We start from the raw sequence: 16,573 nt of genomic DNA, 5'->3' as shown, positions 1-16,573 counted from the left end.
TTAGATCAGGGGTCGGGAACCTATGGCTCGCGAGCCAGATGTGGCTCTTTTGATGGCTACATCTGGCTCTCACGTGGTGTGCGGATCCGCGGATTGAGCCCATGGGAAAGGCTGTGGCTTCGGCCTAGCTCTGGAGTGGCGGCCATCTTGGTACACCTGGCGGTGGCCTAGGTGAGCGGTGTACTGATATCATCACCACTCGCCTCAACTGCTCCTGGATCTGCCTGCTTGAAGCTCTAAGCAAGCAGAGTCAGACATAGGGAGATGTGGATATTACTGTGGGGGGGAGATGACGTGGATATTACAGTGGGGGGGAGATGACGTGGATATTACAGTGGGGGGGAGATGACGTGGATATTACAGTGGGGGGGAGATGACGTGGATATTACAGTGGGGGGGAGATGACGATGCCTGCATTAAGCTTAACCTCACCACGTATCAACCAGACTACAAAGCCATCAGCAAAACCATGCAGCACCAGAAGTCGCATTAATGGTAAGAAGTACTTTATTCATCATTGGTTAGCAACAGCATAACAATGTTATTAAAAAGAATTCAGAGGTCATGTCATGTTCGGCAACTTTGCCGTATTTCTTTGTTCTGTGATTTATCCCTTAATAAAGAACACCTGATTGTTTAATTCAGAGACTTATTGTACTTTAAAAGTGTTGGTCTTACATAAAATGCACACATTTACTTGTATTTAGTTTTAAAGATATTGTATGGCTCTCACGGAATTACATTTTAAAATATGTAGCGTTCATGACTATCTCAGCCAAAAAGGTTCCTTACCCCTGATTTAGATGAAAAAACACCTGGCAGTGACCGGCCCCCCTGTTTTACTTACCTGAGCCCTGGAACTTGACCCAACGGGGACACGTTGTCTCTCTGCCAGGGTTCTTGGCTCTTGATTGGATAGATTGATAGCAGCGCAGCCATTGGCTCTCGCTGCTAGCAATCAAATCCAATGACGCCGGTGACGATCAGCTGCTGTTTTTCCAGCATGCCCCTTTGACAGAAGCCTGACATTTGGCTGGCTTCTATCTATACCATCCAATATTCAGCCCGAGTGTACCAGGCTTAAGCCCATAAGAGGTGAAACGCATCAGTTGTGTTTGTTTGTAGGCGGGGAAGACAGCATGTTCCTGCTTTTTTTTTGTCTAAATAAAGATTTGTTGGCCAGAGACATCAAAGTATGTCTACTGATTTGCTTTAGACCATACAGAATGTCACCTGCAGCTACGCATTGACCCAGCAGGATAGAAGGCCTGAAGTCACAAAAGAAAGCAGAGTAGAAACAAGTTAATTAAAACTGCTTACCTTGCATGCTGACATAGACAATCGATGAAACTGAGCAGATTATTGCAGCCAACATAACAATAAGCACAATCAAGTAACTGCGCAGTACAGGTCCCCCGACGCAGTCAAAGTTCCCTTTATGGACAGAATAGAGCAACAATATCCCAAGCCACCTGAAAAACAAACAAACTATTTTTATATAGCCAGGCAAGAGCGTACGCAACATTTAAACAGGAATCATTTAGCCAAGAATCGGCATTTAAATAACAATTATACAAGTTTGTCATCAACTGTCCAAAAAGGCCACAGAAAGAGCAACATAAGACAGCGCCATGCAGATAGCTCTGCTGAATTTAAAGAGGAAGTAAACCCTTTCAAACCACTTTGACCTACAGGTAAGCCTAGATTAAGGCTTACCTGTAGGTCCAAGCAATATCTCCTAAACCTATATGGTTTAGGAGATATTTGCCCGAAAATGGGCACCGCTGTCTACGGCGCATGCGCCGTAGACAGCGGCGCGCAGGCGCACTAAATGCGGCAAGTCCAAGAATGGATTTGCCTAATTTGTCGACTCCCGCGCATGCGCGGGAGTGACGTCATCGCGGCTTCGCCGAATGGCAGCGGCGGAGCTGCGAGACGCGACTCCCGTGCGCATGCGCGGGAGTGACGTCATCGCGGCTTCGCTGCTGTCATTCGTCGGAGCTGCGAGACGCCACCAGCAAGATGGATGCGGCGGACTACAGGGGACAGCGGCGACTTCGCTGGCTCCTGTGTCAGGTAAGTGACACATAATGAGCTACTATGCGATGCATAGTAGTCCATTATGCTTTACCTTTGCAGGGAAAAAAAGAGGAAGTAAACCCATCAGGGTTTACTTCCTCTTTAACTGCAGTTTACTAAGGCTTTGATGCCCCTCCATCTGATAAATGACTTAAATACCCACCATAAAACAAAAAGAAACAAACCCCATTAAGCACTGTTATACAAATATCAGCCTCTTGGTCCATAAACACTTAGGCTCGGTTCACACAGGGGCGGCACGACTTGCAGCGCGACTCACAGACGCGACCTGCAAACGACTTCTGTATAGAAGTCAATGCAAGTCACCTGAAGTCGCCCCAAAAGTAGTACAGGAACCTTTTTTCTAAGTCAGAGCGACTTGAGTCGCTCCTATTAGAACGGTTCCATAGTACAGAACGGAGCGCGACTTGTCAGGTGGCCAAGTCGCCTGGACAAGTCGCCCCTGTGTAAACCTAGACTTATCCTTCATTACTAGCCCATAAGAGTAGTGGGCAGCCTATTCATCCCAGCACAGGCGTGGCCTACTTGATATTCGCATAATGCTGCCAGCTGGGTTTTTCAGCTCCCAATCACTATAGTCAAAGTTACCTTGGATTGATGGGGTGGTTCAGGGACATAATCTCCACTATAGCTTTGCATTACTTTATGTAGACCCTGAATTAAAGATAAATCTAAATCACAATGTTCCCTCACTGGATCATTTACTCTTTGGAGAAGCAACATCTCAGTCTCGGTGACATCTAGGGTTGCCCCCTGGCCAAGATTCACCTGGACAGTTCGGGTTTAGAATCATGTGCCCGGGGGGTTCAGACTGCCTGAAACCCAGACACAGATTGAACTATGGCTTCCCAGCAGGGTTGCTGGCTGCAGCTGTCTAAGCTGAGAGTGTCTGTTACACTCTTTCTCACACTGCCCAAAGCCAGCATTAACTACCCCCTTTCCCCAAACACACACACAGATGGGAGAGGAGAGAGGGCTCGATCTGCACCTCTTCCTCCTACCCCTCCCCCCCTGTGTCTGCCCACACTCCAATCCCCGGTGCTGTGCCTCAGAAAAGAAAAGGGGGAGCCTGAAATCTGGATGTCCAGAAGCCTCAGATACATCTGGATGAGAGGTGCTGACTGCCAAGGGGTGAGTGAGCTCACCATCCACCCCTGTCTGTGACTGAAGTCTCCCCCCTCCTCTCTCCTGCCTCTGAGTGAGTACACTAAAAAAGGTAAATCAGGGTTCTCAGAGCACCCCTTACATTAGAGCTCCCCTTTAAACCATCAGAGTCCTCTCTGTACATCAGAGTTCTCAGTGTATCCCCTTAAATCAGGGTTCCCAGAGCATCCCTTACATCAGAGTCTGCAGAGACCCCCCTTACAGTGAAAGCGAACGCTTTAACTATTAACTTCATATGATTAGAAATGTTATTTAATAGCAAAGTATATGTATAGTTTATACCAGGGCTCGACAAATCCCAGGCGCCAGGTCGCCATTGCGACTAGAAATGGTGCCCTGGCGCCTGGGTTTTTGTCACTGACAGGTGCCTCTGCTACAGGGCTGGCTGTGGGGTCTTGGCCGGGAAAGTGGAGGCCCTCCAGACACAAAGCACTGTCTGGTAGTCGAGATGGAGCAAGAAGAGAGCAGCTCAGCAGCCGCTGATATCCTCCTCCCTTCTCCACACACTGTTGGCAGAGCAGCACCGCAGTGTGTGATATTGTATGTGGAGAGGAACTGTCACAATTGAGGCTGAATGTCGGGGTGGGAGGGACCCAGCTATCCAACACCAGCCAATGGGATGGGATCCGGGTGGGCCGATACACCTATGTGGCCCCGCCCCTTTCTTAAGCAGCCCAATCATTGGCTGGATAGCTGCTGGGTCCCGCCCACCTCTGACATCACGCTGAATTTGTCAGCTCCTCTAACTCTCCATACAGTTTCACATGCTGCAGCACTGCAGACAGCATTCAGTTTCACAATCGGCTGTGAAACCTGCCAGTGCCAACTATTGCCACCTGCCAGTGCCATCTAGTGCCACCTGCCAGTGTCAGTTAGTGCCTAGTGCCACCTGCCACTGCCAGCCAGTGCAATCCAGTGCCACTTGCCAATCAGTGCCAACCTGTGCCACTTGCCAGTGTCACGTGCCAACCAGTGCCACCTGCCAGTGCTAACAAGTGCCACATGCCAATGCCATCTGCCACGCAGTGCCACCTACCAGTTAGTGCTACCTGCCAGTGCCATCCAGTACCACCTGCCAATGCCAGTTCGTGCCACCTGCCAATGCCATCCAGTACCACCTGCCAATGGCAGTTCGTGCCACCTGCCATTGCAATCAGTGCTAACCTGTGCCACCTGCCAGTGCCAACCATTGCCACCTGCCAGTAAAATCCAGTGCCACCTGCCAATGCCAGTTAGTGCCACCTGCCAATGCCATCTAATGTCACCTGCCAGTGCCAATTAGTGCCACTTGCCAATGCCATCTGCCAACCAGTGCCACCTGCCAATGCCAGTTAGTGCCACCTGTCGGTGCTGCCCATCAGTGCCACCTCAGTGCTGCCCATCAGTTCCAACCTCAATGCCGCCCCATCAATGCAGCCTATCAGAGCACATCAGTGAAGGAGAAAAAAAACAACTTATTTGCAAAATCTTATAACAAAACAAAAAGTTGTTTTTTTAATTATAATTTTTTTTATTTTTTATATTGTCCTTTTTTCTCTTGGCATCAGGCATGAGCAATTCTTTGCCCCAGACATGCAGTTCTGGGCGCTGGGTAGAGGATTTAAATAACTGTCTCCTAACTTTTTCAGCTGGCTCCAAGATTCTAAGCAAATTTGTCAAGCTCTGGTTTATACTATCAATAAATGCATGAACGTGAGAAGTACCTGGGGGAGGAAGCAGAGACAGCCGCCGAGGGACCTCAGAAGAGCAGGTTCGGGGCCACTCTGTGCAAAACGAGCTGCACAGTGGAGGTAAGTATAACATGTTTGTTATTTAAAAAAAAAAAAAATTACTTTACAATCCCTTTAAAGAAAAGGTGGCAAGCCTAGTGACATCACGGTACGGTTGTGTGCGTTCTGCCAGAAAAGTGCCAATAGCATTGCTCTGAGAGGATATGTGAATTACGGTAGTTTACAGCAAGCATGTATGTCCCTCTCCAGAGGGAGGAGGATCACACCCTACACGCTCTGCACCAAAATCACAGGCTGACTTACACCCTACGTTACACTTTTCAAATGCATCCAAAAAGCGTTATGACAGATGTACAATATGCATAATATGAGCAATGCATTGATCAGCTTGACATCTAAACATCGCTGTTGGCTCCTGAGAGAGAACCGCTAGAAATAAATCTATTAGATAAAATTAGATATAAATGATTTCCATTGTAAGTGATCCTGGGACTTACCTTACACTGGGTGCACCCCCACATCACAGGAACAAGTGCTCTCCTTTTAAAACCCATGCATGCACAGTGTGCCCTCTCACCATCCTGAAGCGATGACTGCATATGCATGGGTTTTCAAGAACAGTGCTGATTCCTGTGATGCCCGCAGCATGCCCAACATACGGTGCATCCAAGAACCTAGCCAGGAAGAGGCTGATCTCTTACAGTTTGTTTGGCCCGGCTGTGGGGAAGCTTCATTGGTCTACAGGTATAGCAATTTAAAGAGGAAGTAAACCCTGATGAGTTTACTTCCTTTTTCATTCCCTGCAAAGGTAAAGCATAATGGACTACTATGCATCGCATAGCAGTCCATTATGTGTCACTTACCTGACACAGGAGCCAGCGATGTCACCGCTGTCCCCTGTAGTCTGGCGCATCAATCTTTTCGGTGGGTCTCGCTGCTCCGCCGCTGTCATTCGGCAAAGCCGCACAGGAGCCGACACGCTCAGCATCTTCGTCGTTGACGGTGCCGCGCTCAGTGCGCCTGCACGCCGCTGTAGACAGCGGTGCCTGTCTTTCGGCAAATAACTCCTAAACTGTGTAGGTTTAGGAGATATTTCTTGGACCTACAGGTAAGCCTTAATCTAGGCTTACCTGTAGGTCAAAGTGTGTTGTAAGTGTTTACAGCCACTTTAACCACTTCAGCTCCGGACCAATAAATACCTTAAGGACCAGAGGTGTTTTTGCAATTTCGCACTGCGCTGCTTTAACTGGTAATTGCGCGGTCATGCAATATTGCACCCAAACGAAATTTGCGTCCTTTTCTTCCCACAAATAGAGCTTTCTTTTGATGGTATTTGATTGCCTCTGCGATTTTTATTTTTTGCGATATAAATGGAAAAAGAGCGAAAATTTTGAAAAAAAATGATATTTTCTTCTTTTTGTTATAAGAAAAATCGAATAAACTAAATTTTAGTCATACATTGAGGGCAAAATTTATTCAGCCACATGTCTTTAGTAAAAAAAATGTCAATAAGCGTATATTTTTTGGTTTGCGCAAAAGTTATAGCGTCTACAAACTAGAGTACATTTTCTGGAATTTACACAGCTTTTAATTTATGACTGCCTATCTCATTTCTTGAGGTGCTAAAATGGCAGCGCAGTACAAACCCCCCCCCAAATGACCCCATTTTGGAAAGTAGACACCCCAAGGAAACTGCTGATGGGTATGTTGAGCCCATTGAATATTTATTTTTTTTGTCCTAAGGGATTGAATAATGACTAAAAAAAAAAAAAAAAAAAAAAAATGTACAAAAAGTTGTCACTAAATGATATATTGCTCACACATGCCATGGTTATATGTGGAATTGCACCCCAAAATATATTCCGCTACTTCTCCCGAGTACGGGGATACCACATGTGTGGGACTTTTTGGGAGTATAGTCGCGCACGGCATCCCGAAAACCAATCACCACCTTCAGGATTTCTAAGGGTGCAAATTTTTGATTTCACCCCTCACTACCTATCACAGTTTCGAAGGCCATAAAAAGCCAAAATAGCACAAAACCCCCCAAAATGACCCCATTTTGGAAAGTAGACACCCCAAGCTATTTACTGAGAGGCATGTTGAGTCCATGGAATATTTTATATTTTGCCACAAGTTGCGGGAATATTACAAACTTTTTTTTTTTTGCACAAAGTTGTCACTAAATGATATATTGCTCACACATGCTATGGGCATATGTGAAATGACACCCCAAAATACATTCTGCTGCTTCTCCTGAGTACAGGGATACCACATGTGTGGGACTTTTTGGGAGCCTAGCCGCGTACGGGACCCCGAAATCCAAGCACCGCCTTCAGGATTTCTAAGGGCATAATTTTTTTATTTTACTCCTCACTACCTATCACTACCTATCACAGTTTTGACGGCCATAAAATGCCAAGATGGCACAAAACCCCCCCAAATGACCCCATTTTGGAAAGTAGACACCCCAAGGAAACTGCTGATGGGTATGTTGAGCCCATTGAATATTTATTTTTTTTGTCCTAAGGGATTGAATAATGACTAAAAAAAAAAAAAAAAAAAAAATGTACAAAAAGTTGTCACTAAATGATATATTGCTCACACATGCCATGGTTATATGTGGAATTGCACCCCAAAATATATTCAGCTACTTCTCCCGAGTATGGGGATACCACATGTGTGGGACTTTTTGGGAGTCTAGTCGCGTACGGCACCCCGAAAACCAATCACCACCTTCAGGATTTCTAAGGGTGCAAAGGCCATAAAATGCCAAAATAGCACAAAACCCCCCCAAATTACCCCATTTTGGAAAGTAGACACCCCAAGCTATTTACTGAGAGTCATGTTGTCTGAACGAAAAAAAAGAGATTGATCGGTGGGTATGCCCACCATTAGATACCTCCCTTCATCCACCCACTTCTAATGATGGACATACATGCACCATTTATATATGCCGAAGCATGGGGGCATCCTCCCGCAAAAAAGTTATGCTGCGTACATACGTTCAAACTTTTCCACGGGCAAGCCCTCCGTCGGAATTTTGACCGTATGTACGCGGCATTAGGAGCAAAATCACTCCTCCACCCCTTATGCCCCCATGCTTCGGCATATATGCTCTTTTTTAACTGTGGTGGTGAAATCACCGCCTACAGCACTGGAGTCACGGCTTTATGTATCGTGGGAGCAAACGCTGTTGCTGTCAAGATAAATAAATCCGCGCTGCAGCTGAATGGCGTACCTGCTAAGCAAATTATGGTTAACGTTAAAACAAAGTAACATCCCAGTAAAACCTTACCATACCATACCTGCAAAGCAATTGCCAAAAAAAAACTGTAAAAAATAAAACATTTTTTAACACAACCTGTGCCTAAAATATATATATGCCGAAGCATGGGGGCATCCTCCCGCAAAAAAGTTATGCTGCGTACATACGTTCAAACTTTTCCACGGGCAAGCCCTCCGTCGGAATTTTGACCGTATGTACGCGGCATTAGGAGCAAAATCGCTCCTCCACCCCTTATGCCCCCATGCTTCGGCATATATGCTCTTTTTTAACTGTGGTGGTGAAATCACCTCCTGCAGCACTGGAGTCGCAGCTTTATGTATCGTGGGAGCAAACGCTGTTGCTGTCAAGATAAATAAATCCACGCTGCAGCTGAATGGCGTACCTGAAAACATGAAAAATGGTTAACAATAACACAGTAAACAGTAAAGTATAAAAAAATTGAGAGAAGAGAGAGAGAGAGAGAGAGAGAACAATAAAACGACAACTATTTTTGGTTTTTATATTTTATATTTTTTTTTTTTTAATACACTTTTTTTTGAACTGTAAACTGTAACTGTAATGGTTCGGGTCTCTCAAAATGCGATGGCATCTTGGGAGACCCTGTGTAAGTGTGCCTAGCCTGTGAAATGCTGTACCCTACGCTAATACTTCACTAGTGTGTGGTAGCGTTCAAAACACTCACCCTGACAAAGACCAGGATTGCCAGGACAGCGTGGACAATAAGAACGGGTGTCACGCCTATATCCGCGCTTGCTACAGACACGACATCTTTTTTGGGGGGCTCGTTGGGTAGGGGTACTCGGGAGGACATAAGAATAATGCCTCTCATGCAGCCGGCTTACTGCATTTGGTTGGGAATGGTGAGGTACAGGACCCTCTGGATACAGAAGCTCTGTGACAACCTCTCTTTGGAAGAAAAGAAAGGTTAATGTTCCGCCTGAAGTTTTGTATAGCACAAAAGCATTCAGCAAAGCCAATTGAAATAAGTAAGCAGACACTTTTTTGTACCAGCGTCTGGTCTTACGGGAAGTTAGATACGGCGCCAACATCTGGTCATTGAGGTCCACCCCTCCCATATTTTTGTTATATTCGTGGACACAGAGGGGTTTCTCCACAATACCAGTCGCCGTAGAAATTTGGACCGTCGTGTCTGCATGAAGGGAGGTAAGAACGAAAACATTCTTATTATCCCTCCACTTCATAGCGAGCAAATTATTACACCGATAGCAGGCTCTCTCCCCCAGCCTAAGACGGGAATCTACAAGCCGCTGGGGAAAGCCCCGGCGATTAGGTCGCACGGTGCCACATGCTCCAATCTGATTATCAAATAAATGACTAAACAGTGGCACGCTGGTGTAATAGTTGTCCACGTACAAGTGGTACCCCTTTCCGAATAAGGGTGACACCAATTTCCACACTATCTTGCCAGCGCTTCCTATGTAATCAGGGCAGTTCTCCGGCTCTACGTAACTATCTTTACCCTCATAAACCATAAAGCTCCATGCATAGCCTGTGGCCCTGTCACAGCACTTATAGAGCTTGACCCCGTATCTGGTACGCTTGTTGGGAATGTACTGTTTGAATGACAAGCGACCAGTAAACTTAACCAGGGACTCATCAACGCAGACAACTTTTTGGGGAGTAAACAAGTCTGCAAAACGTTGGTTGAAGTGGTTTATGAGGGGCCGAATTTTGTAGAGCCGATCGTATTCAGGGTCTCCACGTGGACGACAAAGTTCATTGTCACTGAAGTGCAAGAACCGCAAGATCTGCTCGTATCGTTTCCTGGACATGGAGTTAGAGAACACGGGCATGTGGTCAGCCGGATGCGTGGACCAATAAGCCCGCATCCGCATAAATTTGTGTGTGCCCATGTTGAGGGAAAGGCCCAAAAACGTCTTAAATTCGGAAACCGTAACTGGTTTCCAATCTCTGGCAAGAGACGGCAACTGGGGATTAGCGGCGATGCGTTGACCAGCATATAAATTGGTTTGGTCCACAATAGATCTATAGAGATCTTCCGTGAGATACAGAGAATAAAAATCGAGTGGCGTAAAATCATCTGTATCCACCTGAATACCGGGTTGGGCAGTGAATGGGGGAAGTACGGGTTCTGCAGAAGTGGTGGGCACCCAATCAGGATTGGCGAATTCTGCAGGAAGGGCACTATGGGTACGACGGGCCTGTCTTTGTCTTCTTCTTGGTGGCAGCGGGACACTACTTGTGCTTGCCACCTCGCCAGCTTGAACTGCACTTATGGGACTCGCCACGTCACCACGTGATACTGCAGTGCTGGATGTACGTCCAGGGTGTACTAGGCCGCTGGTGCTTGCCAGTTCACCAAAAGGATGAGCAGCGCTAGTACTGGCTCTATACTCCATACGAGGGACTTGCGGTTCCTGCACCTCAACAACATCAGAAAATCGGGGTCGGGTACGCCTGACAATAGCAGGGACCTCTTCTTCGTCGTCAGAGCTATCTGACATGGAGGCGCTGTCCTCTACAGGTTCGTATTCTGAGCCTGAATCTGACAGATCAGTGTCTTCCTCTTCACTATCTGTCATGCTCAGAAACGTGTAGGCCTCTTCACTAGTGTACCTTCGCTTTGCCATTTTGGGCTCTAAATTTAGGGGTACAGTAGTGAGACTCACAGGTAAAAAAGCACCTAGCCTGTCAGCGACTGTATAAAACGCTACCAAAAAAAACTGTTAGCGATCGCAGGGATCAGGCCTGACTCTGCGAACGCTGCAGTTATGTGTGTTGTGTTTTGTAAGTGACAGTGATCGATCGATACTGCACTTGGGTGGGCTGGGCTGGGCTGGGCTGGGCAGAGGGGCAAAACGCAGGTGCTAGCAGGTATCTGGGCTGATCCCGCTAACAATGTGTTTTTTTAGAACCCTAAATTGCTGGGCACGCTAGTATAGATCTGATCAGATCAGATATTGATCTGTTCGGATACTATACCACTAAGGCAGGGGTTGACAAATTTGCTTGGAATCTAGGAGCCAGCTAAAAAAGTTAGGAGCCGGGTCCGTGATGGCGATCCGGACCTGTCCCTGGCCTGACATGGAGACAAGTGAGGGGAAGATAGCCCCAAGCCCCCCACCTGTCTCCAAGTCATTGCCCCCCATAGCTCTTAGAGGGACATTTTATTTTTTTTTTTCAAATGACAATTTTTTTTTTTAAATTGCATTTTAGTGTAAATATGAGATGTGAGGTCTCTCTGACCCCAGATCTCATATATAAGAGGACCTGTCATGCTTTTTTCTATTACAAGGGATTTTTACATTCCTTGTAATAGGAACAAAAGTGACACACATTTTTTTTTTTTTTTTTTTAAAGAACAGTGAAAAAAATAAAAATAAAAGTTAAAATAAAAAAAAAATATTTTAAACGCGCCCTGTCCCGCCAAGCTTGCGTGCAGAAGCGAACGCATATATGAAAGCGGTGTTCAAACCACACATGTGAGGTATCGCTGCGATCGGTAGAGTGAGAGCAATAATTCTAGCCCCAGACCTCCTCTGTAACTTAAAAAGTGCAACCTGTAGAATTTTTTAAATGTCGCCTATGGAGATTTTAAAGGGTAAAAGTTTGTCGCCATTCGATGAGCGGGCGCAATTTTGAAGCATGACATGTTTGGTATCGATTTACTCGACGCAACATTATCTTTCACAATATTAAAAAAAATTGGGCTAACTTTACTGTCTTATTTTTTTTTTTTTTTATTAAATACATTTTCCCCAAAAAGTGCGCTTGTAAGTCCGCTGTGCAAATACGGTGTGACAAACAGTATTGCAACGACCACCATTTTATTCTCTAGGGTGTTAGAATAAAATATATATATAATTTTTAGGGGTTCTGAGTAAAGGGAAGAAAGATAGGCTGGCAGACAGGGAAAATTAGCATTACATCCATTAGCATTGCTGGTTGTAATTCCAACGGCCACCACAAGAGGGCGCCAGATTACAGAAGGAACCATAGGATCGTAGAAGGCCTCAAAGCCGGGGGCTAAATTACCGGCCGGCGGCGGCGCGGCCCGACGCGATCGCGCCGGGGGGGGGCCACGGAGACAGCATACCCCCAGCTGTGCTGCCCCAGGCGCCAGGTCTGGAATTCTAGTCGCAAATGCGACCGGGCGCCCGGGTTTTGTCGAGCCCTGCACTAAGGGAGGTGTATGCTTTGCGCGTGTGTGTTAGCGGTGCTGGCACTAACCTAGCACTGCCTGGGGCGACGCAGACCCTTTCTGACCCTAAAACCAAATTTATATCACCCGCCGGGTGATCAGGGGTTAAAACCTTTATTGGGTATTTATATGGGGGTACCTGAAGCTTTATAAAAAGCTGACGGGGAACCTAAATAACTAAATAACTAACTGGCTAACCAGCGTCACCAGTGACACTTATGCAGCGATCGCTGGTGAAAGGGTTAACTCTAGGGGCAATCAAAGGGTTAAAACCTTTATTAGGTTATATATCGGGGTACCTAACGGTATAAAAACCTGGCGTTGAACCTAAAAAAAAAACTAGCTTCCTAGCGGGACCAGTGACACTATTGCAGCGATCAGAAAAACGATCGCTTAGTGACACTGGTAAAAGAGGGTGAAAGGGTTAACTGGGAGGGCAATCAAGGGGTTAAACCTTTATTAGGGGGGGTAGGGGGCTACCCTGGACCTAAAGGGGCCTAACACTAGCTGCCCTGACACTTTTTACAGTCACAACTGACACTAAATGTAGTGATCAATAAATAAATGAACACTGCATTAGTGACACTGTGACTGGGGGGGGGGCGGGGGGCCGATCGGGGGGGTGATCGGGGGGTGACTGGGGTGAAATGTGTGCCTGTGTGTACCTATGTGTCAGTGGACTGTTGGTGCACTTACTTGAAGGTCTTCACTCCTCGCTGTCCGGTTCAAAAAGACCGCCACGAGGAGTGTGACATCACTTCCTCCTCCTGTGTTTACATTTTCACAGGGGAGGAAGTTCGTCACTGGCCAGGAGCGATCGAGAGGGGATGGGCGGAAACCAACGGCCATCCCCTCATCGCCGATCGCTCCGGCACCGAAAGGGACCGCCGTATCTAGCGGGAGGGGGTCCGATCGGACCCCCCACCCGCTAGAAGGCATTCACGTACATTTACGTGATTGTGCCTGCCTGTGCCATTGTGTTGACGTACATTGGCAATACGGCGGTCCTCAAGTGGTTAAAACAAGCACTCCTTTTGAAACCTGCACAGTGAACTACCGACTACACGATTTATTTACAAAGATGCACCTTTGAACCTTTAAGCCCTCTGACAGCGCATGTATTGCAGGTCACCTTCCTCAGGTGGATCTATCAGGTGATCAGCAATGCAGTTTAGCAACGTGTATCCACTAAACCGAGAAGTCTTACGAAATCCTCCTGGTACGTGCGAGTCATTTCGTTTTTGGTAAAGTGTTTCATAAGGGTCGGCCAAGTAGTCTATTGCAACATTCAACTTTCAGCAATGAATAGAAAATTATTATATAAAAACTGTAAGACTTGATCAATATAGACTGAGCTAAAACATAAATCTGTCACAATCCCCAGTCTTTACTAAAGTGTTAAAACCAGTAAACACTGCTAGTGGCAGGCTGAATGGAAAAAAAACCCCGAAAGCTTAGCTTGGAGCCGCTGTACTAACTATCTGATGTTAGCACTGTGACCTTCCCTGCTGTTCCATTGTCTTCTGACAGGGGGACGGCCCCCCCATAAGAACACTCCGGTCAGCGCTCTCAGACACTGGCCGGTCGTCAGACATTTTTCAGTCATGCCCCTTTGACAGAAGCTGCAGTACACATGACTGTCAGCTGGTTTCTATTAAAGCGATGCCATGCGACATTCGGCCAGTGTCTACAGGGCTTTACTGCAAGGCAGGGGTCTCAAACTCAAAATTACCTGAGGGCCACAAAACAAGTTTTCATATCCCATAGGGACAAACTTTCAAACTTCAAAAACAGTACTGGTGTCAGCAGACAGACGCACCATTAACCCCCAGCACTGGTGTCAGCAGACTAGGGCCAAAACAACAAATCAATTAGTTGATTTCAGATGTCTGCAAGCCGTTCACCAGCAATAGCAGGGTTGTTTTCACCTCTTTTCTGGCACTGGGGAGTCCTTAAAGGGCAAGTTCACCTTTACAGAAAAATCTGTAAATAGGGGGTCCTGTGTAAGTACAATGTGGTTACATCATCGCTATTCTCTGCATCATTCGACTGTGCATTCATTGCCCCATTGTGACACCCCCCAGGGACCCCTGATGCCCAGCACTCACAGGAAGTGGATTGGCACTCCTGAAAGACTAGAGCAATACAGTAGCAACAAGTCATTACTGAGAGGGATATTACTGGACAAGAGGCGAGTACTCCACTTCCACACTATCCGTCCATACATGTCCGCTTCCCTCTGCCTCCTTGTTGTCCATCTAAACACCTCACCTCTACTTCATATAAACCCACACACCTCGCTCCTCCTCTCCCTCCTCGCTGTCCACCCACACACCTCGCTCCTCCTCTCCCTCCTCGCTGTCCACCCACACACCTCGCTCCTCCTCTCCCTCCTCGCTGTCCACCCACACACCTCGCTCCTCCTCTCCCTCCTCGCTGTCCACCCACACACCTCGCTCCTCCTCTCCCTCCTCGCTGTCCACCCACACACCTCGCTCCTCCTCTCCCTCCTCGCTGTCCACCCACACACCTCGCTCCTCCTCTCCCTCCTCGCTGTCCACCCACACACCTCGCTCCTCCTCTCCCTCCTCGCTGTCCACCCACACACCTCGCTCCTCCTCTCCCTCCTCGCTGTCCACCCACACACCTCGCTTCTCCTTTCCCTCCTCGCTGTCCGCCCACACACCTTGCTCCTCCTCCTCCTCCCTGTCCACACACTCACCTCTCTCCTCTCCCTCCGTCCATCAACCTCTCTCTCCGTCCATCAACCTCTCTGTCCTCCCATGTTCACTTTTGTATTTATATCACCGTGGGGAGGAGGGAGATTCACATTCTCCATTAAAAGTAAAAGAAAATCCAAATTTTTGGGTTGATACCAGAACAACAATGGAGGAGGGTGGATATCCTCCAATCTTGACACTAGTTCCGGTGACCCTGTGCTCACTTTGAAGGGATTTCCTCTCACTTCCTGTTTTGGCTAATGGACAGGAAGTGAAGGGAACTCTCCCCAATGGGGGCAAAAAAGGGGGGGGGGGCTCCAACCCTTCAGCACTCAATAATGGAAAAAAAAAAAAAAAACACGTTTCCCCTTCCACACTTTAACATGATTTGGTAAGTCTGGCGCAACACATAATAGAGAGGTGTAATGTCACTGTCAGTATGGCACAAAGTACCAATATGTTTTTTTTTGTGAAGCCCCCATTGTATTCATATATTAGGCCACCTACATTTCCCATTACAGGCCTAACCCATATAAAGCGCTACTATGGAGGGCAGAACGCAGTAACCATGGAAACCAACTGCAGAGATTCTTCCGCATACAGCGTGCCCAGCCAGCACTGTGGAACTACAAGTCCCAGGCGCCTTATCACCTAAGGCTCATAGCAGGACACTCCCCCTACAGGTGCCGGACAGCCCCCAGCCTATCACTCACCAGATGAACCTGACCAGCAGTTCAAAGGCTCCGGGGAAGACCAAGTCATCACTGGCTATGACCCAGCGGCGGCCAAACATCATGAGCCCCGGCATCGTTCCTCCTGTCCGGGCTATATCACCCTGGTGAGAAGCGGGAGAAGCAGCCTCAAGCCCCCGGTATGACTCTGACACCGGCCGCAATCCACAACCATCTCCAGTCCGTCACTACACAAGCCGAAGGACCTTCGTGATGTCAGAAACATGTGACCCCGAGTGGGCGGGGCTGTGTGTGTGTTCACTGAGTGGGGTGGGAGAGGCTCTGAGGTCTGTTGTGACAGCTCCTGCTTTGTCTTGTAGGTTGTGTCTTGGTAATGTCAGCGGTAAAACCGAAAAACATTTTTTTTTTTTTGCTGGAAAATTACTTAGATCCCCCAAACATTCTAAATTTTTTTTCTAACACCCTAGAGAATAAAATGGCGGTCGTTGCAATACTTTCTGTCACACCTTATTTGTGCAGTGATCTTTTTTTGGAAAAAATACACTTGTTTGAATTAAAAAAATAAGACAACTGTAAAGTTATCCCAATTTTTTTTAATATTGTGAAAGATAATGTTAAGCCGAGTAAATCAATACCCAACATGTCACGCTTCAAAATTGCACCCACTCGTGGAATGGCGACAAACTTTTACCATT

General features: G+C 47.1%; 1 protein-coding gene across 1 annotated transcript in view; it reads right to left on the bottom strand.

The window, feature by feature from the left end:
* Window positions 1-16,150, bottom strand: part of DAGLB (diacylglycerol lipase beta) — a 65,099-nt gene extending 48,949 nt beyond the window's left edge. The window contains exons 1-2 of the mRNA XM_077449013.1: window positions 15,900-16,150; window positions 1,321-1,472 (exon numbers count right to left, since the gene is read on the bottom strand). Coding sequence (XP_077305139.1) covers window positions 1,321-1,472; window positions 15,900-15,994 — 247 coding nt within the window. The 5' untranslated portion in view covers window positions 15,995-16,150. The remainder of the gene's footprint in view (window positions 1-1,320; window positions 1,473-15,899) is intronic.
* Between the last annotated feature and the right edge of the window lie 423 nt (window positions 16,151-16,573).

This window comes from Lithobates pipiens, unplaced genomic scaffold (genome assembly GCF_037356315.1).
Source record: "Lithobates pipiens isolate NorthernLeopardFrog02 unplaced genomic scaffold, aLitPip1_a1.2 Scaffold_22, whole genome shotgun sequence".
NCBI classification, from domain to species: domain Eukaryota; kingdom Metazoa; phylum Chordata; class Amphibia; order Anura; family Ranidae; genus Lithobates; species Lithobates pipiens.
Note: the sequence above shows the minus strand (reverse complement) of the source record. Positions and strands in the feature narration are given on the sequence as shown.